The following is a 24,291-nucleotide window of genomic DNA, read 5'->3' on the forward strand; positions in this document are numbered from 1 at the left end:
TTGATTACTTACTTAGCATCTTCTTCTTGCAACAATGAATAGGCACTTATTAGCTGTTGCTGTCCTAGCCACCTTGCTAGTGTCAGTTATGTCTGAGTTTGACTTCTACAAGCTCAGTCTCCAGTGGCCACCTTCTGTTTGTAACACCGGAAAGAGGTGTATTCCAGACATCCCCAATAAGTTCACCATCCATGGTTTATGGCCACAATATGATATTGACACACCGGTGCCTCCCTACAACGAGGATCCTTCATGCATCAGTATCACTCCCAAGAGTTCAGAAGAAGCTATGGTAAGAATTTTATGGTCCTATTTATATATATTATTTTTATTTTTACAATTCTTATTAGTTATTTATTTAATTAAAACTTGTAGGAGCAATTGCGGTTCATCCAAGGAGAATTAACGGAATATTGGCCAAACCTTTTAACCAAAAATGATGAACGGAATGATCAGGATTTTTGGAGACGTGAGTGGGAAAAGCATGGAATGTGTTCGAATTATCCTCATGATCCTTTTGGTTATTTTCACGGGACCGTTTCTCTCACTGCTGAGTACAATCCATTAAAAGGTAATTATACATAAAAATTTATTAAGTATAGCTTTAAATTCAGATTCAATGACTGTATTTATTAAGAGCACATTGACAAAACCCTGTGAACAAATTAAAGGAAAGCAATATTGATCATATCTTGTGCTTCCCTCCTCCAACCAGTTATTGGAATTCAACCTGGAGATGAACGACATAAAGTGGGAACCATATTAGAAGCTGTCAAGCAAAATTTGGGGGCATATCCTCAAATTGCATGTAACACTCGGCCTCGCAATCGAGACCCGCGGCAGATCCCTCAGCTGTGGGAGATCCGTTTTTGTTTTAACAGGGCAGACCCACCTTCTGTCCTTCGAGACTGCCCCAACAAATTGGCTGGTGCTTGTCCAAAGGAGACTGACCTTATAAGGTTCCCTCCAAATCCTAGTTAGGGGGTGTTGTGAATTCAGAAAAATAAATAAGCAACTCATGCTTACTTTAATGGTTGCTGCCCGTCAATAAGAGGATAAAAGTCTAAGGTTCGCATCCCAGCTCACTTCTCGAGCTATGTAATGCTATGAGTTAATTTCGAAAAACTTTGACACACCCTTAAACTATGTATTCCTAGCTTCACAACAGATGCTTGGCAATGTGAATCATTCTACCTGTATCTTGAGTGTACTACTTTAATAAGATCTGCTGCTTCTTTGGATCTTATTTAACTCCAATTTTATTTTCTTTTTTAATTTTAATAAGTTTATATTCTAATCTCACTCTTGGATGTCCTTTTTCCAGTCCGAACCATGCATATGCTTAAAAAAAGTTAAAAAAAAAAATCTAAATTTAGTTCAAATTGTGTAATAAAATTTAATACCATTATCAGAACTATAGTCTAATCAATGATGAACATGTAAAATGCGAATTAAATTATAGCTTTTTAAAAAAAATTGATGATGAACAACAACAAGGTATTTATATTTTTATAGATTGTTACACAGATTAATTTATTGATGGTAGTACTCCACATTTACTTTGACACAATGTGCACCCAAAAATAATTTGTTTGGTCACATTATCTGAAGAGAGCTTTTATTTGAAAGAGTGGTGAAGATATGCATTTGCAACCATGTGGTTGTATTTGGCAAAGATTGCAAATTATTCACTTCAGCATCAGATGACATTGTCACCTGTTCATTGAGCCATGTATAAAGTTTGGCCGTCACGATGTGATCGAGTTGGATGAAGCTTGTCTCTGATAGAATAAAGCTAAACCAAGTTTTGGAACTCTGTTTTTATTTATCCACCTGCATCTTCCTTAATTTGTCAACGTTTTGTGCTAGTAAATAGTTTACTTTATAAGTCATTTTGCCATTGAAAAATTGGCTACTAGACAAGAAAACTGATAAACCGTAGTCAGGTAAACAATTATGGAAAACCATAACTTTCAAAAAAAAAAAGGTAAACAATTATGGAGGACTGCTCGTTCCTGCCCCTTGGAAATTTCCTGACGGAAGGAAAATCAAATTCATGATTGACAAAAAAAAACTTAAATATCATATTTAACTGTAACTTAAGCTCATCATATTCGAAAGTCTCTTGAATTTTAGTTGCTAGCTGTATAAATCATTGTTGCCTTATGTCTTGAATTCGAATAGTAAAAAAGGGAGAATGAGGATTATGAGACTGAGATAGATGGTTTGCCTGTCTTTCACATATCTTAAGCCTAATAGACTTTCATCTGTAAACAGTTGAAATTAAAGCATCTGATTATATATACGTTTGTTTTTCCTGCAAACAGGTATGGGATTTGGACCCTGACAAGCTCTGTACAAAGCAAAAGAGATGAGGGATGCTATCAGAGCGAAATTGGGAGCAGATGCTCGAAATTTCATGTAATAAAGTGTGGCGGAGGATCCAATTGAAGAAGCTCCCCCTTATGCTTTGATAGGGCAAAGCCACCTTTCGTCCTTCTAGACTGCCCCAACAAAATATTCTTCTGCTTGTTCAAGTGACAATGACCAAATAAAGAATGCATTGCCTGCGCCTAACTATATTGTTGGTTCAAACCAACAAAGTTTGCTTATATGTTTGTTTTCCTCCTCCAACCAGGTATGGGATTTGAACTGCGATAGAAGATCCTTACACAGCAAAAGAGATATCAAAATGGTGTGGAGATAGTATACAATTGGATTGATGATGGAGGACCACCATTCCATGTCGAAGATTCAGTAAAAGTTAATGTAGATATTTGCAGCAATCACTCCTAGTCCTAGTGCGGTGATCCCATTGGCGAGGTTTCAATTAGTGCAGTTAAACTGGATTTTGCTTCAAAATGATTATTCGAAGTAGTTATAAAATTGTGCTTGAGAAATAATTTGAATATTGGCACTTTTAACTTAAATATTCTTGCAAATTGCAGTTGTTTTTTATGTACAGGAACATTCAACTTTGATTGTGGTGGGATGATTCGGTTTATTCCTTGAACTCTTGAGTTGGGGAACTTCGTAGGATTGTCTTAGTTGTAGTCTGATCTCATTGCAATCGAATTGATTTGTTCTTTATTGTAGATAAGTCTGTCAAGCAAAGAAAGAGAAATTATGTCTCTTCTTATACAATTCTGTACCATTACCATTTTGTCGGGAAAATTTTGTAAATCTATTCATTAATAAAATCTCATATATTTTTTTAAAAAATAATTTTATTAATACTAGAACACTAATACACTTGTTGTTACCTCAATAAAATTGAAATAAACATACAACTAGAGAGAAAAGTTTACATTGTCATAAACCACAACCCATTCATGTCTCCAAAAAAACAGTAACGGTTATATGTATCCTTAGGTGAAAACTAAATAGAGATAAATAAAATTAAATTCGGTAAAAATTAAATAAAGATAAACAAAAATAAGAGGAAAGGGAGTGTAAAATTGACGTGATAGTGGAGGCTACTACCTGGAAAGTGGGAACCACAAACCCAAAAATATCAGCAATGTGGATTTAGCAATCTCTCCTAGTGCGGCAATATTTTCCCATTGGTGATCTATTGGCACTTTTTACTAACATTGGGCTTCGGAATGATTCAAAGGTGTTATAAAAAGCGCTGCTTATGTACACTGAATCAATGAAAAAATTGGACAGTCTTAGAAAGCGTAATAGCATATTCTCTTAATTTGGCTGTAACAATGCATAGGCATTTCCTGGTTGCTGCTGTCTTAGCCACAGTGAGCTTGCTAATGTCAAGTGAGGCTAACTTTGCCACTTACAAACTGAGTCTGCATTGGCCAGCTGCTGCCTGTAATGATCCAGCAAGCTTCGAATGTAAACCAAACGTTCTCAACACTTTTACCATCCATGGTTTATGGCCACAATTCGCTAATGGCAATCCAGTGCGTCCCTATGATCCGGAAACAAATAGATGCACCGATGTCATTCCTGTGAATTCAGATCAAATATTGGTTAGTTAAATTGTTTTTGGATTTTGATGTATTCATTAATATTTTTTCACTGGTTTTTGTTGCTTGTTCATTGGTTTATTCAAACTTGTAGAATCTAATGACACCCCTCCAAGACTTCTCAAGAAAACTTTGGCCAAACTATAAAGACTATCAGAATCAGACTGTGAATGAGAATTGTTGGAAATATGAATGGAAACTTTATGGAATGTATTCTGATTCTGCTGACAATCCTTATCGTTATTTCAGTACCGCTTTATCTCTAGCCATCAAATACATTGATCCATACAAAGGTAAAGTATATATACAATTTAATATTAAATACATAATTAGGCCTAAGTTAAAAAAAATACCAAAAGGAAATCAGTATCAGTTATATATTTCCTCCTTTCCAACCTGCAGGTACCAGAATTGTACCCCGACTAGTTCCTTATATGGCAAAAGATATATCCGATGCTATCAAAGAAAACCTTGGAGTATATCCTCAAATTGCCTGTAACGAAGTAAGGGGAATAGTCCAACTGAAGGAGGTCCGGTTATGCTTTACAAGGGACAAGGAAAACCCACCATCCGTCCTTCAAGACTGCCCCAGAAGATATGCTAATAAATGTTCAGATGAAACTAACGAAATCACGTTCATTCCTCATCTAATTGGCTAAATGAGAAGTAGAACTAGCTAGTTCCCAAGCTAGTGGGGATGTTGTGAAGTAGCAAGAATAAATAAACCTGGAAAGATATGTACTTAAATTGCTTTTTAGCAATGATTTCGTAAATTTTGCCGCACCCTTAACTGCTATCTAATTGTCTTTACTACTACTGGTGCTTGCCAGTACGAATCACTTTACCTGTATTTCTAATGCACTTTAATAAGATTTCGTGTATTTAATGTTGGATCTTATTCAACTCCATAACTATTTGACAACACAAACCTGTTGGATGAGAAATATATCTAAAAACAATTCTATGAAATGTTATTGCACATCAGACGTAATCACATCAAAATTTGTATGAAAATTCTTTTATAAAAATAAATTTGAATGAATTTATGTTGACATGGAGTAATCGTTTCATACGATCTTTCTTATTTTCATATATTACACTATTTATGGATGAATTTCAATTCCTCGAGTTCAGATAGGATATTCATTATTCTTACACAGTGTAAATAGATCCATTATCCATACATTCTCGAATGAAATGACTCCAACATCAGCAATAAACAAATCGATATCATTAAAACCGTTCCACAAATTCCATGCTCGATCCTCGACTTTTTTAACAGATTTCATAATAAAGTTTACATTTTCTTCAATTCCATGAAAGTCAAATAAAATCGAACAAAAAATAAGATGAAGAGAATATAAAATTGACGTAAAAGTGGAGGATAGATAAGGTTATTGTTGGAACACGGAACTGAAAAATCAAGAAATGAATTCAAGGCATGTAATAGTTACACTTTCCTTAAGGTTTTATTCGCCATCATTTATAGTGTACAAAAGAGTTACTGGTATATAAACCTCGAAGATACAATGAAGCCCAATGATTGACTACGTTTTGCATTAAAGAAATCAATCCATTGAGCACTTACCAGAGTATGACAAGATTAGCTAACTTCTGTAAGATTTCTCTGTAGCAAAATGATATAGAAAAAACCTAGAGAATATTGAAAAAGGAAAGAGAGATTGTTGTTTTCTCTATTCTATGCCTTCTTTTGTCTTAGAAGGAAGTCTATTTATAGGCAGGGATGTCTATTCTCAACAGACACAAGGATTTGTTTTCAATAGACACAGTTGTCTATTTTCTAATAAATATAATTGTTGTTTTCCACCATAATTATTTGAACAAACATAACTCTTGAACGATCATAATTATTCAAATGACTTTCTTCTTTTCATTCTTCCATTATTATTATTGAAAATGTCCAATAATCTCCCACCACTTTCAAAATAATCCAAAATTTCAATAATCTTTGAAATCCATTGCATAAATGAAAGTGCCTTCTGATTGAACCTTCACTTAGTGAAAACATGTTAAAGTTAATCGAAATTTCATGGTAGACTATGCTTTGAACCAGCTATTCCATTTAATTAATAGAACACATCTCAAACAATGATTTCAACACCAACGAATGCACAATATCCAATGACATATTTATGGCCATATATTTGCATCCTCTTTTCATGAGTGCTATTAGAACTAAGTTCTTACGCTCCTAGAAGTGGCCACACTTCACGCTCACATAGGTAGATCCCATCAAGAATGCCCCCGTAACCATAGGTGGACCTACATTGAGAGAAGTGGTGTCACATGACACCACTCATTCATTGAAGTGTCAAAAATTTCTACTTGATATATTACTTATGCACAGGAATTATGTCTCTTTTTATGTAGTCCTCTACCATAAACATTTTACCGAATAATTTTTATAAATCTATTCATTAATGAAATCACATATGCTTTATCAAAACAATGATATAATTGCTGCAATAAAATTAAGATACATGTACAATTAAAAAAGAAAAGTTTGCAAGGTCATAAACTCATCCGAAATACAAAAATCAAAGCAAAATACATAATTTCATTCTAAAACTACCTTCAAGTATAAAACATTTTTTATCTATCAACACCAAACTTGGCTAAAGAATGTGGAAAAAAAATTAATTTTGTAAAACTATGTAAATTGCAATTGTATTGAAACAAAAATATGCATTCAGTTGTTGGGTGATTCTAGCATCGGGGTGCATTAGGGGGGTTTTCCTCTTTTCCATATCCCTTTCAGGTGATCTTTTATTTGGGTTTTGTATTTATAGTGGGATTTTAATTTGTTCCTTGCTAATTTTGCTAGCTTTATAGTATCTTGGCAATTTTTTTTTATTATTAACAAAGCATAAAGGAATTCATTGATAGATATATAGGATAATAGGAATACAAGTGTCTCTATAACTAGAAGCCCCAAGACTACCTTAACTGCAAACGAGAAAGAATAACCCCATGCTCAAACACCACATATAGAGTTGGATGGGTGTAGAGGAAAGTTAATTTGGAATTAGAACGGGCAAGTAGGATCGGCTGTAAAATGTAGAAATTTCCCTCGAAGTACTTGGGTCTCCCTCTAGGAGTCAGAAACAACTCAAGGGAGATGTGGAGACCAGTAGTGGAAAGGTTAAGAGTAGACTAGCAGGGTGGAAAGGCAAATTGCTCTCAATTGGAGGCAGGGTGACTTTTATAAAGTTTGTGCTCTCAAGTCTACCAATCTTCTACATGTCTTTGTTCAGAATGCCAATAGGAGTTAGGTAAGAATTAGAAAAGATTCAGTGAAGGTTCTTATAGAGTAGTTCGCTTAGGGAAAAAAAGATTCATTATGTTGATTAAAGGGCCATATGTACATATGAGTTTAAAAGAATAAGATGGGTTGATTTACAGATTGAAAACACAACTCCACTAAATAAGTGGATATGGAGATTTGGAAATGAAAGAGAGAGCTTATGGAGGAGGATGTTGGCAGACAAAAAAGAGTGAGATCATAGAGCTATACTTTTTAGGTTGTGGAAGGTCAGTAAATAATTTTTCTTATGGAAGAATATGGTGAAACCACTAAGACAGAAGGGTGCAAGAAGTTCAATTGTGTGTGAAGGGTTAGGGTACTTGTTAGGCAACAGGGAAAACCTTGATTTTTGGTCTGATGACTAGATTGAAGGATGTATCTTGAAACTAGCTTTCCATAAAATCTATTCATTAGCTAGCAATAAGGTAGGTAAAGTAAGAGAGTACAATAAGTGGGTTGATGGTAGGTGGCAATGAGAAGTGGAATTGAGATGCAATTTGTTCATATGGGAGAGGGAGCAATTGGAGCAACTGTTGATGGTCACGGGATAATCTGATGGTGGAAGATTGTGCTAATTAGGCATCTAGAGGCCCAAAAGGTCCTAACTCATAGAGGTAGAATGAGCAAGTTATTGAATAGGAGGCTCCAAGTAGTTGGTTTCTCAAATTTACTGTGGACAAAGTTGCTAGGGATAACCCGGGATTAGCCACCAACGATGGAGTGCTGAGAAACGAGCATGGAGCAATTAAGATGATATTTTCAAAACCCATAAGGATTGTAAAGAAAAATACAACTGAAGTACTAACAATAAAAAAGGCTTTCAAATTCTTTGGTGCCTTAAAATGGGTGGACACACATGGTTTGAATGTTGAGAGTGACTCATGTAATGTTATTAATTGGGTCTAAAACCCTGAGAAAGCTCCATGGAGGACTAGGAGAGAAATACTAGTTTTTAGATGAGTTAAGAGAAGATTGAGGGATTGGCAAGTTAGGAAGATACCTAGAGAAGCAAACAGAATGGCTGATGAATTAACTAAGTTTGGTATCTAAAGAAAGGAAGAACTCCTAATGATTTTAAATTAGAAGGATTGGGAGGAGGTTCTATCTATAGGGAAGGGTTGATTGAAGGTTCGGCACTATCAAGTTTATTTTTTATTCTGGTTGTAAAGATGTTTTACTTTGGTTGATTTAGGTGTTCATCTTTGTATTTTTTCATTAATCTTTAATCAATTATTGTTGCGTTGTCTGTAAGTTCAAGTGATCGAGACTTAGGTAGAAGGTTCCTTAGGTAAAAGGTAGAAGGTTTCTTAGTCAATTCAGTAGGTAGAAAGTTCTTACTCCTCATGTAAAGGGAAAATGTAAAAAAAAAAAAAAAGAAAGAAAAGATAGAAAAGAAAGAGATAGGAAAAATAAAAGAGAAAAAATAGATGAAAAAAAAAGAAAAAAAGTCAAATGAAGCATACAGAATAAAAGTTCTGAAGTTCTTAGTTGTTCAAGTATAGTTGTTACTGTAAAGTGGGAGTAGGTGGTGAGTGTAGACACCTAAAAAATAATAATAATAAATAAAAAATTTAAATTATAATAAAATATAAAAAAATATAAAAAAAATAATAAAGAAAAAAAAAAGAAGAGGTATGGCTGGGCGTACGCCCAGCCATCCTTTCCCCAACCACCATGTGTAATGGGGCTCTGGCTACCAACTTTTTGGTGCCAGAGCCCCATTACCGGGTTGTCCAAATTTTTGGACAACCCCATTTTAAAAAAGAGGAGATAGCAAACCAGAGGGGGGGAGCACCTGCAAAAAAGCCAAAAAAAAACTGAAACAAAAAAAAACCCAAGAATTAACCCAAAAAAAAAAAGCAAGCAAAAGAAAAAAAAGAAGAAGAAGAGAGAGAGAGGTGAGAGGTCGGCAAAGGAGAAAGAAAGAAAGAAGAAGCCAACGGGGAGAAGAAGGAGAAGGAGAAGGAAAGGAAGAAAGAAGAAAAAGAAAAAAGAGAAGGGAGATCCGCAAGGAGAAAGGAGAGAAAGAGAAGGAGAAAGAAAGAAAGAAGAAGCCAACGGGGAGAAGAAGGAGAAGGAGAAAGAAAGGAAGAAAGAAGAAAAAGAAAAAAGAGAAGGGGGACCCGCGGGGAGGGAGAAGAAAAGAAAGAGAAAAAGAAAAAAGAGAAAGAAAGGAAAGAAAGGAAAAAAAAAAGAAAGAAAAGGAAAATAAAAAAGAAGACAAAGCAAGTTGACCAAGAAACAAGACAAGAAAAAAAGTTGTGGGCTCTTGAATTCATCTGGGTTTCGTTGGACTCAAAATTAGGTAAGTTTTGCATTTTTTGTTATTTGGGTTATTATATTATTAGTATTAATTTTATTAGCATTCAATATAGTTTTTACAAAAATTATAAATGTATTTATAAAATAATAAATAAGAAAAAATATATTTAAGAAATCAAATAAATAATTAAATAATAATAATAACGGTAACAAGAGTAAGTAAATGCGAAGAATAAAATAAAAAGAGAGAAAGAAATAGTTATATTATAAATATATTTAGATAGTTGTAAATATAATATACATACAAAAATACATGATACGAATATAAATAAATAAATATATATATATATATATATATATAAATGAATGAAAAAATGAAATGATTATTGAAAAAATTTCACTTAAGAAAGGCAAAGAGTTGCTTTTTTTTAAGTGGATTTTTTTGGGGTGCAAAGTTCGAGACGGATTTTCACCGAAGCGTCGGGATAAATCCGAACTCTAAACTCCAATACCCGTTAAGTCAAATAGTTATTGTTAAAAAAATAATATATATAAAAAATTTATATAATGTTGCATTGGAATTTAAATTAATAATATTAGTTAATTAGCTTAAATAAATATTACTGAATAAAGTTAATTTAATCGTTTAAAAAAAATTAATTAATTGTTTATTCGACAAGTTATATAATCAAGTTAAATGTTAATCAACAATGTTAGTTAAAAGATACGGATCTAAATAAAAAATAGAAAAAAACAAAAAAAAAATAAATAAATAATAAATAATCCAAAATTTTTTAAACACATAATTGGGTGAATTATAAATCACCTAAATCAATAAACGCGTGCATGTAGATATCATCATTTTATCCTGTCATAGCATGCCATATTTACCTTGCAAATGGTGCGGGAGTCCCGATGATGGGATTTCCCCGAGGAGCTTATAGAGACGAGTTCTTCCAGGGATATCTCTAGGTAAGGAGAATTTCGAAACTTCACCAAAGCGTTGGGATGGTCTTCGAATAATTTTCCAATAAAAGATTACCGACTCCATCATTTAAAATAAACAAGTCATAACATCATTTTACACTTGCATCATGTGCATACGTAAAACTAAATAAAAAACTCAGTCTGTCAATTTAATAAAAATTTAATTAATAAAGTAGGGATTAAATTAAGAAAAGGCTATATTAAGATAACTTAAGATTAAATGGTACCGTTCGTGGAACGGGCGTCACGGAGGTGCTAACCCTTCTCCGTGCGTAACCGCACTCCCGAACCCATCTCTGAAAACATGGACCAGTTCTCGTTCTGTCGACGAATCTAAAATCAATTTAGAACTTCGTCGATAGAATCGGATTAATAGGTGACCAATCACACCTTAGATAAAAAAGATTGGTGGCGACTCCTAACCAGATTTTAATTTTCGCCCGCGTCTGGCGGATGGGTTCCCGGACCCGCACGTAACGACAGTGAGAATGAGGGTGGGAAAGGGAGAGTCAAGTTTTTTAGAGACTTTGCTTTATATGCCTCTATTTGATTGCTTAGGGGTTTATGACTTTGGAGTCTAACAAAGTTCAATCTCAATCTCATTGGCTTCAATACCCACGGTATCCCTAATTTCATTACCCATATCATTTCAGCACACATGGCTTTCATGCAAAACATCAAATCTAATAGAACAGGCAGTGGCTAGTTGATCATCATCACTCTTTCAATTTAAACTTTCAATTAGACAATCCTCAACTTCCATAGTAGTCTTACCACTTCCCTTAAGCTCCATAGATTCTTTACCCTTTTCTCTGGTTTGCTTAAATAACTTTAGCCTTAACCCACATCAATCCTCTTCATAATGGGCTTTAGAACACTTACTTTGCTCCAAACTGTTAAAGTTGCATTGAATAACTACTGTCGACCCATCTAGATCTTCTTTTGAGCTACCTTTGGCTATCGACCCTATATTTGCTCGGTTACGTATCTCAAACCCAAATGACGGTTCAACCAACCCATGAGAACTTCTACAAGCCTAATTGATAAGTGACAAACTCCTGGTGGCCTGATATCTTTGTTGTTGGGTTAATGCCAATGGTACACTATGGGCTTTGTTAGCCAATTTGCAGCCTAACTTGCCATACTAGAATTCAAAATTTAAATTCACCTACTCAACCAATTACACCATTCTACACTCTTTAAAATTTGCACCAACACTTCTATCCTCGTTGGCATTTTCTAGTATGCTGAGCATCAATGCTTGGTTGGGTGTAACTAAAGTTGCTGAGAGCAAGCTAGTTAGAGGATCCGTCACCTGAGTGTCTACCATGAATCTCAACACGATACAACATTGATAGAGAATTCTTTCCAAATAAGGATGTGTCTCTTTTCCTAATTAAGATTAAAACTCTAGCATTATTAAACCTTTTCCAAATAAAGCTACTGACTTTAATAACTCGACCCCAGAGTCCCCCTATTCGTTGGAATGTTGCTTTGTTCCAAAGATATGATGGTAGGTTTTCAATGATTAACCATATTGGTTTCTTACCTCTCTCCTCCACAAAATGGTAAGAGGTAATGGATTCAAACCAATGAGCTAATAGTTCCATGAAATCGTTCAAAATAATTTTCATTTCCTCTGCATCCCTAAAAGTGATCAAGGTCTCAAGAACACCCAAGGGTTAAACCGTGACAAGGATTCCCTCTAGACAAAGCCTACATTGAATGGCCTTGAAAAAGAAAACACCTTTCAATTTAGCAATGGAAGTCCTTCTTGACCATTTAGAAAAGTTGGGCTTAGATTTTACGTGCAGAAGGGTTTTATCACCATTTTTTGTTGGGATAGTTTTTGTATAGTTGTTTTACGGCAAGTTAAGTCTAAGGTTGATGAAGTTGATAACTTCCTATGATTTTTGGGATGGTTTTTGTATAGTTGTTTTATGGCAAGTTAAGTCTAAGGTTGATGAAGTTGATAGCTTCCTATGATTTTGTCTTTCATTTGAAGCTTTTTTGTTCTTACTTCAAACCATTTGTACAGGCATTTCTCATTATTAATACAAAGTTGCTTTTCAAAAAACAAAAGTTATTGATATAGTACTCTATATTTACTTTGACATAATGTGCACCAAAAAATATTTTGAATGGTCACATTATCTAAAAAGAGCTTTTATTTGAAAGAGTGGTGAAGATATGCATTTGCAGCCATGTGGAAGTACTTGACAAAGATTACAAATTATTCACTTTAGCATCAGATGACATTGTCACCTGTTCATTGTGATAGGAATAAAGCATGCATCAAATTACTACATAGACATGCTTATGTCCTTTTTGCTTTGTTGTGCTGGTTGTTAAGCGCTTAATGTTCTTGTTTATGATGTGTTGCAATGCATGTAACTAGCATTAACACTTTTATTAATGTATAATAAGTGTTGATCATGCATTACTTGTACAAATATAGTTTGCTTATGAAGTAATGAATGAAGAACTTTGGACATATCAATTTGTTTCTTCAATGCTCTATATTTAGTAACTCTTTTTTCCAAACTACTTTGTTTTTACATTACTTCTAGAAACTGAGTTCATGACATGGTATCAGAGCACTAAATCGATCCCTGACCACCATTAAACCTGAAACATCCTAGTTAATCCCTTTTTTACATTATTCTAAAAAACAAATGACTACTCCTACTGTCACTCATCAAGCTCCCTCAATCTTTGATGGCACCAATTATCTAGTGTGGGCCATCAAGATAAAATCCTTCTTAAAAAGTTGCAACCTTTAGAATGTGGTTGAAGTTGAGATTGAACCTTCACCTTTGAGAGACAATGGTACTTAGGCACAAGTTAAGCAGTATGAAGAAGACATAGCCAAACAGTATAAAGCTTTGTCTTTTTTTCACTCTACTACATTAGAGTCAGTTTTCAACAGAATCATGGGAAGTGAGGCAACAAATCAAGCTTGGGACAAGCCTTTATAGGAGTTTTTGGGTTTTGCAAGGACAAAACAGATTTGACTGTACACCTCAGAAAGTTGTTTGAGTTGTTGAGATTGAAAGAAAACCAGTTAGTAATAGAATCCATTGACATGGTGATGAAGTTGGTTAACCAAATTCAACTGTTCGAAGAAAATTTGAAAGATGCTAAGGTGGTAGAGAAAGTGCTAATTCGCTTACTTGAAATATTTGATGCCACAGTTTCTTCTATGGAACAATCCAAGGATATTACACAACTCATAGTTACTGAGCTAGCGAATGCTTTGCAGGCTGATGCGCAAAGGAAAGCTACAAGGAGAAATAAGAAAACTGACCTTGCAATTATTGTTCGGGTATGTCGTAACGTGCCAGGTCCGAGAACCTGACCGCTAGACGTGGGATAATTTAGGGAGTCACCACCAATCTTTTTTATACCTAGGTGAGATTGGCCACATAATAAATTTGTTCTGTTCAACGAAATCCTAAATTGACTTTAGGTCCATCAAAAGAACGATAAACTGGTCTACATGTTTTTGTTTAAAGTTGGGTTCGAGAATACGGTTATGAACAGGGAAGGATTAGCACCCCTATGACGCCCATTCCACGAACGGTACCATTTAATCATGTGTTATCCTAACCCATTGATTTGTTTTTATGTTCCCTTAATTATTATTTATTTATCTTAAATTAAAATATTTTATTTAATTTTACGGGTTTGACGTGCATGTGATGCAATTGTATAATGCATGACATAAAATTGAGATAATGCCAAACGAATACCTTTTATTGAGGATATTTCTCGAATCCGCCTATCATGCTAGTGGGATCTGAAGATATCCTCTCACTTAGGGAATTACCCAGAAGACTAGCCTTCGCAAGTTTAACGAGTAAATCCCATCATCGGGGTAGTCGTTTGCAAGTAAAACAATATTTTCATGAATGCAAATCGTAATACGGGCAAAAGCTTTTTATTAAAGATATTTCTCCAAACCCTCCCATCGTACTGGTGGGATTCGGAGGTATCTTTACACCTAAGGAGCTTACCGAAGAAATTTACCTTCGCAAGCTTCCTCAGAAAGTCCCATCATCGGGCTTATGCTCGAATACAGAATATGTCTATATGCCATGACATTTAACAATACAACAAAAGCACGTGATGCACTCATAAATCCAATATTTGTTTCTTATTTCATTATTTCTCCGTGTGAGCATGTATACCATGAATAAGTGTTTTATATTTACTTATTGTTCCATTTTTATTTCGTTATGTATTTTGCTATGTGAGTATTTATTCATTTCACTATATAAAATTTTTCAAAATCATATTTTTAGACCAATTATTTATTTTATTTTATTTATTTTTTATTTCATAATTATTATTTATATATGTATTTTATCCATTCCTTTTTGTGTTATTATTATTGTTAACATATTTATTGTTATCATTACTTCCTTATTTTTTTTGCATTTTTGACCAATTGGTAATTGAGTATGTAATTTGTATTTAAAATTAGAATCATCGGAATTCAAAATTAGGATCCTCCCATCGTATTGGTGGGATCTTAATCAAAATCCTTAACCTAAGGAAACCCATTTGGAATTGCAACTTCTCATGTTCCGAACGGACATCCTATCATTCGGTATTGATTCCAAATTAAACATCATATTTTTATACTTAATCATTTCATGCTAGGTCTTATTCTTTTTATTTTATTTTCATTCATTTATTTATTGACTCTTTAGACCAAACCTTGAAACTAATTATAAATATTGATCATAAATATATTTTTTTATTTTGCTAATTTACCTAACCTATTTTCCTAGAATGGTCTAAAATTAGACCAAAATTACATTTTAATTAGGCAAAATGGGCTAGACCCAAAATCAATTAAAATAGACCCACAAACAAAAAGGTAAGGATTATACCTCTCTGAGCCAAGATTGGCCCAACTCGAAGGCCCACGAAAGTCCCAAGCCTACTGCACCGGATTTACCTCTTGAGGCCCACAAGGTTCAGCTCAAATCACACCGTTTTGGGTGCTTGTTTGGGTAGCCTGTAACCCCCCAAAACGGCGTCATTCAGTTTTTTATGCCTAGGTATAAAAAGCTTCTTTTTCTTTCCTTTTTATTTTTTTTCCTACCATTTTCTCTCTCTAACCCAAATGCTCTCCCTTCTCACTAGCCTTACTCATGGCCCCTTTTCTTCCCTCTATCCTTTTTCTTCTTCTTTTTCTTTCCCTCTTTCTTTCCCTTCTCCTCCGGTGATTCTCCTTCCTTCTCTCTTTCTCTCTTTTCCTTTTTCTTTTTTTTTTATCCTCTCTTCCTTCCTCTCTAGTCTACGGCTCTCTTTCCTTCTCTCTTTCTTTCTTCTTCCTTTTTCTTTTTTTTCTCTTTCTCCTTCACCGGCGGCTCTCTTTCTTCTTCCTTTTCCTTTCCTTCTCTCTCTTCTCGCTTTCCTTTCTTCTCTTTTTTTTTTCTCTCTCTCTTTTTCTATTTCTGCCAATATCCTTCACCGCCGGCCTTCACTCCTTTCTTCCCTCTCTCCCCCTTTCCTTTTCTTTCTTTACAAAACCCATTCCCCAGATCTTTCCCATTTTTTAAGATTGGCTCTCAATTTTTTGTATTTTTTTATTTGATTTTTTTGATTGTGGTTTGCTTGATTTTTCTTTGATTGTGGCTAGAGTAGTCTACTGGTAGTTTAGGATTTCGATTTTCTTTAGGTCTGACTTTTGTGGTTTTTTTTATTTTAAGAATGGGATTGTTGTTGTTCGTTGATGGATTAGGGTTTTTTGGCTTTTTTTTTGTTTTCAAAACCCCCCCTCTCCGATTGTTGTTTTGCCCCCTTTTTTAAGAGCTGGATTGTCCAAATTTTTGGACAATCCAGAGGTGAAATCATGCTCTTCTAAGCATGATTTCATCAGGCTCTGGCATAATGGGGGGTTGATAGCCGGAGGTGTATATCCTTCCCTCAAATTCGGTTGCTTTTCAAGGGCATTAATGCCCTGCAATGATGAACTGGAGAAGGGAGCTAAGCACATGCTCAGTCCTTTCCTTATTTTCTCTTTTTTATTAATTTTATTATATTATTTAATTATTTTATTTATTTATTTTGATTAATTTTTTATTATATATATTTTTATTTGAGGAATAGGTGTCTACAGGGTAAAAGGAAAGCGACATGCAAACACTTCAAACAAAAAGAATTTGAATAAAGCGAAAGAGTAGGAAAAAAGAAGCTTAAGTACTGGAAAAGTTCAAGGTAAAAGAAGTAAATTTCCAATATGTTCCTAAGGCAAAAGAAGGAACCATGCCGAATCATACCACTAGTATAGACCTTGGGTGAAGTGCAATGCTTGCAAATAGTCAGGTCATGTAGTAAAAGTGTGCAAAAATAAATCTAAAGTAAAAGAAAGTGTCTCAAATGCTGCTGGAAATGTTGAGTTTTCAGAGGAATAGCTATTCATGGCAACTGGATGCAACTCAACAAATGATACACAATGGCTTCTTGACATTGGCACCTTTAATCATGTAACACCCAATCCTTCATTGTTTACAAAATTAGGCACTCATTACAAATCCAGAGTCAGAATTGGGAATGGTGTTTACCTGAATGCCATGGGAAAGGGCACAGTTAGAATCCATACATCATCAAGCCAGAGGTATGTTCATGAAGTACTTTTACTACCTGACATAGCATAAAATTTACTTAATGTAGGTCAGATGATGGAATATAATTATGTGCTTATATTTAAAGATGATGCATGCACTATATATGATCCTCCTGGTGAGTTGTTGGTTATTGTGAAAATGAAAAATAGATGTTTTCATGTCAACTTAACTGAAGTATGTATACAGGCAAGTAGTAGTAACCTTGATGTGCCATCATTGTGGCACAAAAGATTTGGGCATTGTAGTTTTAATTACCTGAATCAACTATACACAGAAAGTTTAGTTGAGATGTTGCCTAAACCAAGTCAATCAACATCAGTGTGTGATGTCTGCAAATATGGTAAGCAAACAAGCAAACCATATCATGCTACAAGCTTATCTACATCCAAGAGTAAGCTCAATTTGGTTCACACTGATGTGGCAAGGCCTGTAAGCTAAGAATCTTTATGTAGGAGTAAATACCTTATAGTATTTATTGATGATTTCAATAGAATGACCTGGATTTGTTTTCTCAAATTCAAGTTTGAAGTTTTTGAGACATTTGTTAGATTTAAGGCAAAAGTTGAAACTGAATCCGGTTTAAAGCTGAAGAGTGTGAGATCAGACAAAGGTAGGGAATTTACTTCATCAAAATTCAAGAATTATCTTGAGGCTGAAGGGATTCATCATCAGCTTACAGTTCCTTACTCACCTCAATAGAATGGGGTAAGTGAAAGAAAGAACAGGTCAATACTTGACATAGGAAGATGCCTTCTATTTGAAAAGGAGCTTTTAAAGAAGTTCTAGGCAGAAGCTTGTAATACTGCTATACACTTGTTAAACAGATTACCAACAAGAGCTTTAACAAGGAAAACTCCATATGAAGCTTGGTATGGCAGTAAGCCCTCAATTTATCATCTCAGGATATTTGGAAGTCTCTGCAATCATCAAATTCTTGAGAATTACAGAGACTAACTTGAATATAAGTTAGAAGTAAAAGTCTTCATTGGTTATAGTGGGCAGTCAAAAGGATATAGAGTTTACTTGGTAAGGTCAAACAAGGTTGTGGTTGCTAGGAATGTTGTATTTGATGAAGACTCTAAATGGGACTGGTTTGCAAATGAACCAAAAAGATCAGCATCACCATTCAGTATTGAGATACATGAACCAGTTGAGACCGAGCCATATACTACAAAACACAATGTAGATGATGATGAAAATTATTCAGTCAAAGGGACTCAAGGTCTTGATGATATTTATCACAGATGTTTAGTTGCTACAACTGAACTTGACACATACCAAGCAGTAGGAAAATCTGAGGAATGAAGAGTTAAAATGCAAGAAGAGATTGACATAATAAACAAAAACAACACAGGGTCACTTGTTGATAAACCTGCAAAACACCATGTCATAGGAGTTAAATGGATCTTTGCAAAGAAGTTTAACTCAGATGGTGCTCTAAACAAGTGCAGAGCAAGATTTGTTGCTATAAGGTATTCACAACTTTCAGGTGTTGATTTTCTGCAAACCTTTGCTCTTGTAGCTCATTTTGAAACCATTCAACTATTATTTGCACTATTAACTACATTTGGATGGAAAGTGCATCACTTAGATGTGAAATCTACCTTTTTAAATGGCACATTGCAATAGGAGATCTATGTTGAGCAACCAGAAGGATTTAAAGTTGAATCTCAATCTAATAAGTTTATAGATTACATAAAGCATTATATGGCCTCAAGAAGGCTCCAAGAACTTGGAATGGTAAGATTGATTCATACCTTGTGAATCTTGGGTTTGAGAAGAGCTCCAATGAAACAACCCTGTATATTCTTAAACATAGAGGCAAAGCTCAAGTAATTATTTCACTATATGTTGATGATCTTCTGGTGACAGGTAGCAATGATGAATAAATCAGTAGATTTAAAGTTTATATGAAGAAGAATTTCAATATGTCAGACCTTGGTATGATGAAGTATTTTCTTGGAATGCAAATCTGCCAAACTAACAAAGGCATTTTTGTATCACGAGACAATTACATTCAAGAAATTCTGAACAAATTTCACTTGAGCAATTGTAATTCAGTTTCTACTGCTCTTGTGGTAAACCATAAACTTTCCATTAATGATGGTTGCAAATTAAGAAATGCATTAGCTTTCAAAAGTTTGGTTGGAAGCTTACTGGACATCTACTCCACTCATCCAGAATTGGTTTACTCAGTTAGTTTGCTGTCCAGGTTCATGAAAGACCCCAATAATGTCAATTTTGCTACTATTAAACACCTCTTTAGATACTTAAGGGGTAGTATCAAATCTGGTAGACATTATGGCAGAGTGAAGGAAATAAACTTTGTTACTCAAATAGTGACTGGGCAAGCAATGTTCATTACTCCAAAAGCACTACTGGGTATATTTTTACTCTTTGTAATGGGGTATTTTCTTGGAATTCACATAGGTGATGTGTAGTTGCTCAAACATCAGTTGAAGTAGTGTACATAACAACTAATGCAGCAACAAATCAAGTGTCTGGTTAAGTCTTGAATGACTTGACTTTTGTACAAGAAACTTCAACCAGCATATCTATTGATAACAAATTTGTCATTGATATTACAAAGAATCCTATGTTCCATGGCAAAACTAAGCACATGAAGGTAAAGTTCCATGCTATCAGGGAAGCTAAAAGGAGTGGTGAAATTGTTCGGAGCATTGTTCATCTAAGAATCAAATTATAGATATTATGACTAAGACTTTGCCTAAGCCTAGGTTTGAAACTATTAAAACCATGGTGTGCGTCAAGGATGCAAGCTTTAAAGAGGCGTGTTAGAAATAAAGCATGTATCAAATTACTACGTGGGCATGTTTATGTCTTTTTTGCTTTGTTGTACTAGTTGTTAAGTGCCTAATGTACTTGTTTATGATGTGTTGCAATGCATGTAACTAGCATTAACACTTGTCTTAATGTATAACAAGTGTCAATCATGCCAGGGGTGGCCTAATAAGTTCAAAGGCCTAAAGCAAAATATTTAAATGAGGTTTTTTTTATTGAAATTAAAAAAATTATTAAAATTTTATTCTTCTAGCTTTTTGAGATGTAAAATTTTTAATTAAACTTTTATAATCAAGTTCTAAATTGTATTAAACTTTCAATTTTTCTTTTTTTTAAGCTTTGAATAACCAGATTCATATTTTCGATTTTACATGAGGTAAAAAAATATTTAACTATTAGAATTATCTTATATTTTTTAAATGGCTAATATAAAATCAACAATCAAAATTTTTAATTCAAATAAATCAACTATCACATAAAATAAAAAAAATATAACAATATAATGCAAACTCTAAATTAAAGTAAAAAAATCTGTAAAGATTAGAACAATAGTACTTAATTGTTGAATGCTTATTGCAAACCGCAAATGAGGCTCACAGCTTTATAAAGATAATAAAAGAAAAAACTTCTTGTGTATTTTTTGAAGAAAAATTGAAGTTAAAGGAAGAAAGAGCAAATGAGAAAGAAAAATTTCAAAAGTAGATATTATACATTGAAAAAAAATAATTTGTTTTATATATAGGAAAAAAATAGCTGTTGAAAATCATTAAATGTGTTGATTGAAAATAAGAGAAATAAGTAAGAAAAAAATAACTGTTGGAGATGATTAAATACATATGACTATTAGTTTATTGGAAATAAGAGAATATAGTTGAGAATTAATAGCATTCTAGAAATAAGGAAGTAATAGAAAATTGAGATTTATTAGACACATAATTAAAAAAGTAAAAGAACAAATAATTTTATTAATTATTTTTTACTTTTATATTTTTTTAATTTTTATATATTTTTAATATAATTAATTATATTATAATTATTATAAAATTATAAATGTTTCTTAAAAGTGGGGCCTCCCCAAATTGGGGGCCTAAAGCCCTTGCTTGGGTGGCTTTACCCAAGGGCCGGCCCTAAATCATGCATTACTTGTATAAATACAATTTGCTTATGAAGTAAAGAATGAAGAACTTTGGACATATCAATTTGCTTCTTCAACGCTTTGTAGTTGGTAACTCTTTTTCCAGAATACTTTGTAGTTGGTAACTCTTTTTCCAGAATACTTTGTTTGTACATTACTTCTAGAAACTGAGTCTATGACACACACACACATATATTCAGCAACCACTCCTAGTCCTAGTGCGGTAATCCCATTGGGGAGGTTTCAGTTAGTGCAGTTAAACAGGCTTTTGCTTCAAAATGATTTGAAGTTGTTGTAAAATAGTGCTTCAGAAATAATTTGAACATCGGCACTTTTAATTTAAATATTCTTGCAAATTGCAATTGTTTTTGATGTACAGGAACATTCCACTCTGATTGTGGTGGGATGATTTGGTTTGTTCCTTCAACTCTTGTTCTCTTAAGTTGGGGAACTTTGTTGATTGCCTCAATTGTAGTCTGATCTCATTGCAATTGGACTGTTTTTTTTTTTTCTTTATATATGTCAGTCAAGCAAAAGAGAAATTATGTGTCTTTTAATACAGCCTTGCATCAGTACTATTTTGTTAAGTCATTTTAATAAATATATTCATTAATGAAATCTCATATGCTTTTTTTCAAAAAAAAAAATTTCATTAATATCTGAACATTGACATTAATAATTTTATTAGAGCTGGAAATCAACGACATTACAAGCTCCAAAATTGCTAAATATTTAATTTAACATTTGGAGCATGCTTTCTTTATTATTTTTCAAACTGCAAAATTATATATACTCTCTTCGTCTCATTTTTTAATTTGTCTTTCTTTAATAGCTTGGATGTCCCCAAGCTACTGAGTTTTTTTTTTTTTCTTTTTGGACCCTAAAAAATATAAAACATCAAATTCATATGAAATACATTAAAATCAACAAAAATTTTTTGAACTCGGTGAATGTTAAATAGAGATGAATAAAATGAGACGAAAGGGAGTATAAAATTAACGTGATAGTGGAGGACTTTGAGGCTACCACCTGGAAAGTGGAAACCATGACCCAAAAATATCAGCAATGTGGATGTAGCAGTCATTCCTAGTGCGGTAATATATTCTCCAGATGTGTACTATTGGCGAGCTTGATTACTTACTTAGCATCTTCTTCTTGCAACAATGAATAGGCTCCTATTAGCTGTTGCTGTCTTAGCCACCTTGCTAGTGTCAGCTACGTCTGAGTTTGACTTCTACAAGCTCAGTCTCATGTGGCCACCGTCTGTTTGTAACGTCGGAAAGGAGTGTATTCCAGACATCCCCAAAATGTTCACCATCCATGGTTTATGGCCACAATATGGTGATGACAGACCGGTGCCTCCCTACAACAAGGATCCTTCATGCGCCGATATCACTCCCGTGAGTTCAGCAGATGCTATGGTAAGAATTTTATGGTCCTATTTATATATATTATTTTTATTCTTACAATTCTTATTAGTTATTTATTTAATTAAAACTTGTAGAGTCAATTGCGGTTCATCGAAGGAGAATTAACGAAATATTGGCCAAACCTTTTTACCATAGATGGTAAACGCGATGATCAGTTTTTTTGGAGACATGAATGGGAAAGTCATGGAATGTGTTCGAATTATCCTCATGATCCTTTTGGTTATTTTTACAAGGCCTTTTCACTCACTACTCAGTACAATCCATTAGAAGGTAATTATACATACAAATTTATTAAATATAGCTTTAAATTCATATTCAATGACTCTATTTATTAAGGACACATTGACAAAACCCTGTGAACAAATTAAACGAAAGCAATATTGTTTATATCTTTTGCTTCCCTCCTCCAACCAGTTATGGGAATTCAACCTGGAGATGAACTACATAAAGTGGGAACCATATTAGAAACTGTAAGGCAAAATTTGGGAGCATATCCTCAAATTGCATGTAACACTCTCCCTGGCACTGCGGACCGGTGGAAGATCCGTCAGCTGTGGGAGATCCGTTTTTGTTTTAACAGGGCAGAGCTACTTTCTGTCCTTCGAGACTGCCCCAACAAATTGGCTGGTACCTGTTCGGAGGAGACTGACCTTATAAGGTTCCCTCCAAATCCTTTTTACTAGTTAGGCGGTGTTGCGAATTCAGTAAAAATAAATAAGCAACTCAGGCTTACTTTAATGGTTGCTACTCGTCAATAGGAGGATTAGAGTCTAAGGTTCGCATCCCAGACTCACTTCTCGAGCTATGTAATGCAATGAAAGAATTTAGTAAAACTTTGCCACACCTTTAAAGCTATATTCCTGGCTTTACAACAGGTGCTTGGAATTGTGAATCAATCTACCTGTATCTTGAGTGTACTACTTTAATAAACTCTGGTGCGTCTTTGGATCTTATTTAACTCCAATCTTACTCTCGGATGTCCTTTCTCCAATCTGAACCATGCATATGCTTAAAACGAGTCAAAAAAAAAAAAACTCTATATTTAGTTTAAATTGTGCAATAAAATTTAATACCATTATCAGAACTATAGTCTAATCAATGATGAACATGTAAAATGTGAATTAAATAATAGTTTTCCAAAAAAAAATTGATGATGAACAACAAAAAGGTATTTATGTTTAATACAGATTGTCACACAGATTAATTTATTGAAGGTAGTACTCCATATTTACTTTGACACAATGTGCACCCAAAAATATTTTGATTGGTCACATTATCTGAAGAGAGCTTTTTTATTTGAAAGAGTGGTGAAGACAAGCACTTGCTTCCATGTGGTAGTATTTGGCAAAGATTGCAAATTATTCACTTCAGCATCACCTGACATTGTCACCTGTTCATTGAGCTATGTATAAAGTTTGACTCCCACGATGTGATCGAGTTGGATGAAGCTTGTCTCTGATAGAATAAAGCTAAACCAAGTTTTGGAACTCTGTTTTTATTTATCCACCTGCATCTTCCTTAATTTGTCAACGTTTGGTACTGGTAAATAGTTTACTTTATAAGTCATTTTGCCATTGGAAAATTGGCTACTAGACAAGAAAACTGATAAACCATAGTCAGGTAAACAATTGAGGAGGACTGCTCGTTCCTGCCTCTTGGAAATTTCCTGATGGAACTAAAATCAAATTCATGATTGAGAAAAAAAAACTTAAATATCATATTTAAC

General features: G+C 34.0%; 3 protein-coding genes across 4 annotated transcripts; all 3 read left to right on the forward strand.

The window, feature by feature from the left end:
• Positions 1–23,420, forward strand: LOC18587310 (ribonuclease MC-like). Of its 2 annotated transcripts, XR_016028844.1 has the most exons (4): positions 1–292; positions 376–571; positions 716–1,068; positions 23,341–23,420. XR_016028844.1 is itself a non-coding variant. In XM_018128903.2 (3 exons), the coding sequence occupies exons 1-3, from the start codon at positions 35–37 to the stop codon at positions 979–981; spliced, it is 720 nt and encodes a 239-aa protein (XP_017984392.2). In that variant the 5' UTR covers positions 1–34; the 3' UTR covers positions 982–1,246. The 2 variants fall into 2 exon arrangements, 1 of the variants encoding a protein (XP_017984392.2); XM_018128903.2 differs by lacking the exon at positions 23,341–23,420 and having other exon boundaries at positions 716–1,246.
• LOC148760547 (ribonuclease 1-like) lies at positions 3,714–4,642 on the forward strand. Its single transcript, XM_088810525.1, has 3 exons — positions 3,714–3,986; positions 4,078–4,276; positions 4,386–4,642. Exons 1-3 carry the CDS (start codon positions 3,714–3,716, stop codon positions 4,640–4,642), a joined length of 729 nt encoding a protein of 242 aa, XP_088666651.1.
• Positions 22,277–23,420, forward strand: LOC18587312 (ribonuclease 1-like). The gene is made up of 3 exons (XM_007011025.3): positions 22,277–22,556; positions 22,640–22,835; positions 22,980–23,420. Exons 1-3 carry the CDS (start codon positions 22,299–22,301, stop codon positions 23,246–23,248), a joined length of 723 nt encoding a protein of 240 aa, XP_007011087.3. The 5' UTR covers positions 22,277–22,298; the 3' UTR covers positions 23,249–23,420.
• Positions 23,421–24,291: the final 871 nt, after the last annotated feature.

Source organism: Theobroma cacao, chromosome 10 (assembly GCF_053813885.1).
Source record: "Theobroma cacao isolate CCN51 chromosome 10, ASM5381388v1, whole genome shotgun sequence".
NCBI classification, from domain to species: domain Eukaryota; kingdom Viridiplantae; phylum Streptophyta; class Magnoliopsida; order Malvales; family Malvaceae; genus Theobroma; species Theobroma cacao.

Excerpts from the sequence above, each read along its gene's own strand:
- LOC18587310 (XM_018128903.2), top strand. The coding sequence starts at position 35 with ATGAATAGGCACTTATTAGCTGTTGCTGTCCTAGCCACCTTGCTAGTG. Across the intron at positions 293-375 it reads AGAGTTCAGAAGAAGCTATG|GAGCAATTGCGGTTCATCCA; the intron begins GTAAGAATTTTA and ends TAAAACTTGTAG. Across the intron at positions 572-715 it reads TGAGTACAATCCATTAAAAG|TTATTGGAATTCAACCTGGA; the intron begins GTAATTATACAT and ends TCCTCCAACCAG.
- LOC148760547 (XM_088810525.1), top strand. The coding sequence starts at position 3,714 with ATGCATAGGCATTTCCTGGTTGCTGCTGTCTTAGCCACAGTGAGCTTG. Across the intron at positions 3,987-4,077 it reads TGAATTCAGATCAAATATTG|AATCTAATGACACCCCTCCA; the intron begins GTTAGTTAAATT and ends TCAAACTTGTAG. Across the intron at positions 4,277-4,385 it reads ATACATTGATCCATACAAAG|GTACCAGAATTGTACCCCGA; the intron begins GTAAAGTATATA and ends TCCAACCTGCAG.
- LOC18587312 (XM_007011025.3), top strand. The coding sequence starts at position 22,299 with ATGAATAGGCTCCTATTAGCTGTTGCTGTCTTAGCCACCTTGCTAGTG. Across the intron at positions 22,557-22,639 it reads TGAGTTCAGCAGATGCTATG|AGTCAATTGCGGTTCATCGA; the intron begins GTAAGAATTTTA and ends TAAAACTTGTAG. Across the intron at positions 22,836-22,979 it reads TCAGTACAATCCATTAGAAG|TTATGGGAATTCAACCTGGA; the intron begins GTAATTATACAT and ends TCCTCCAACCAG.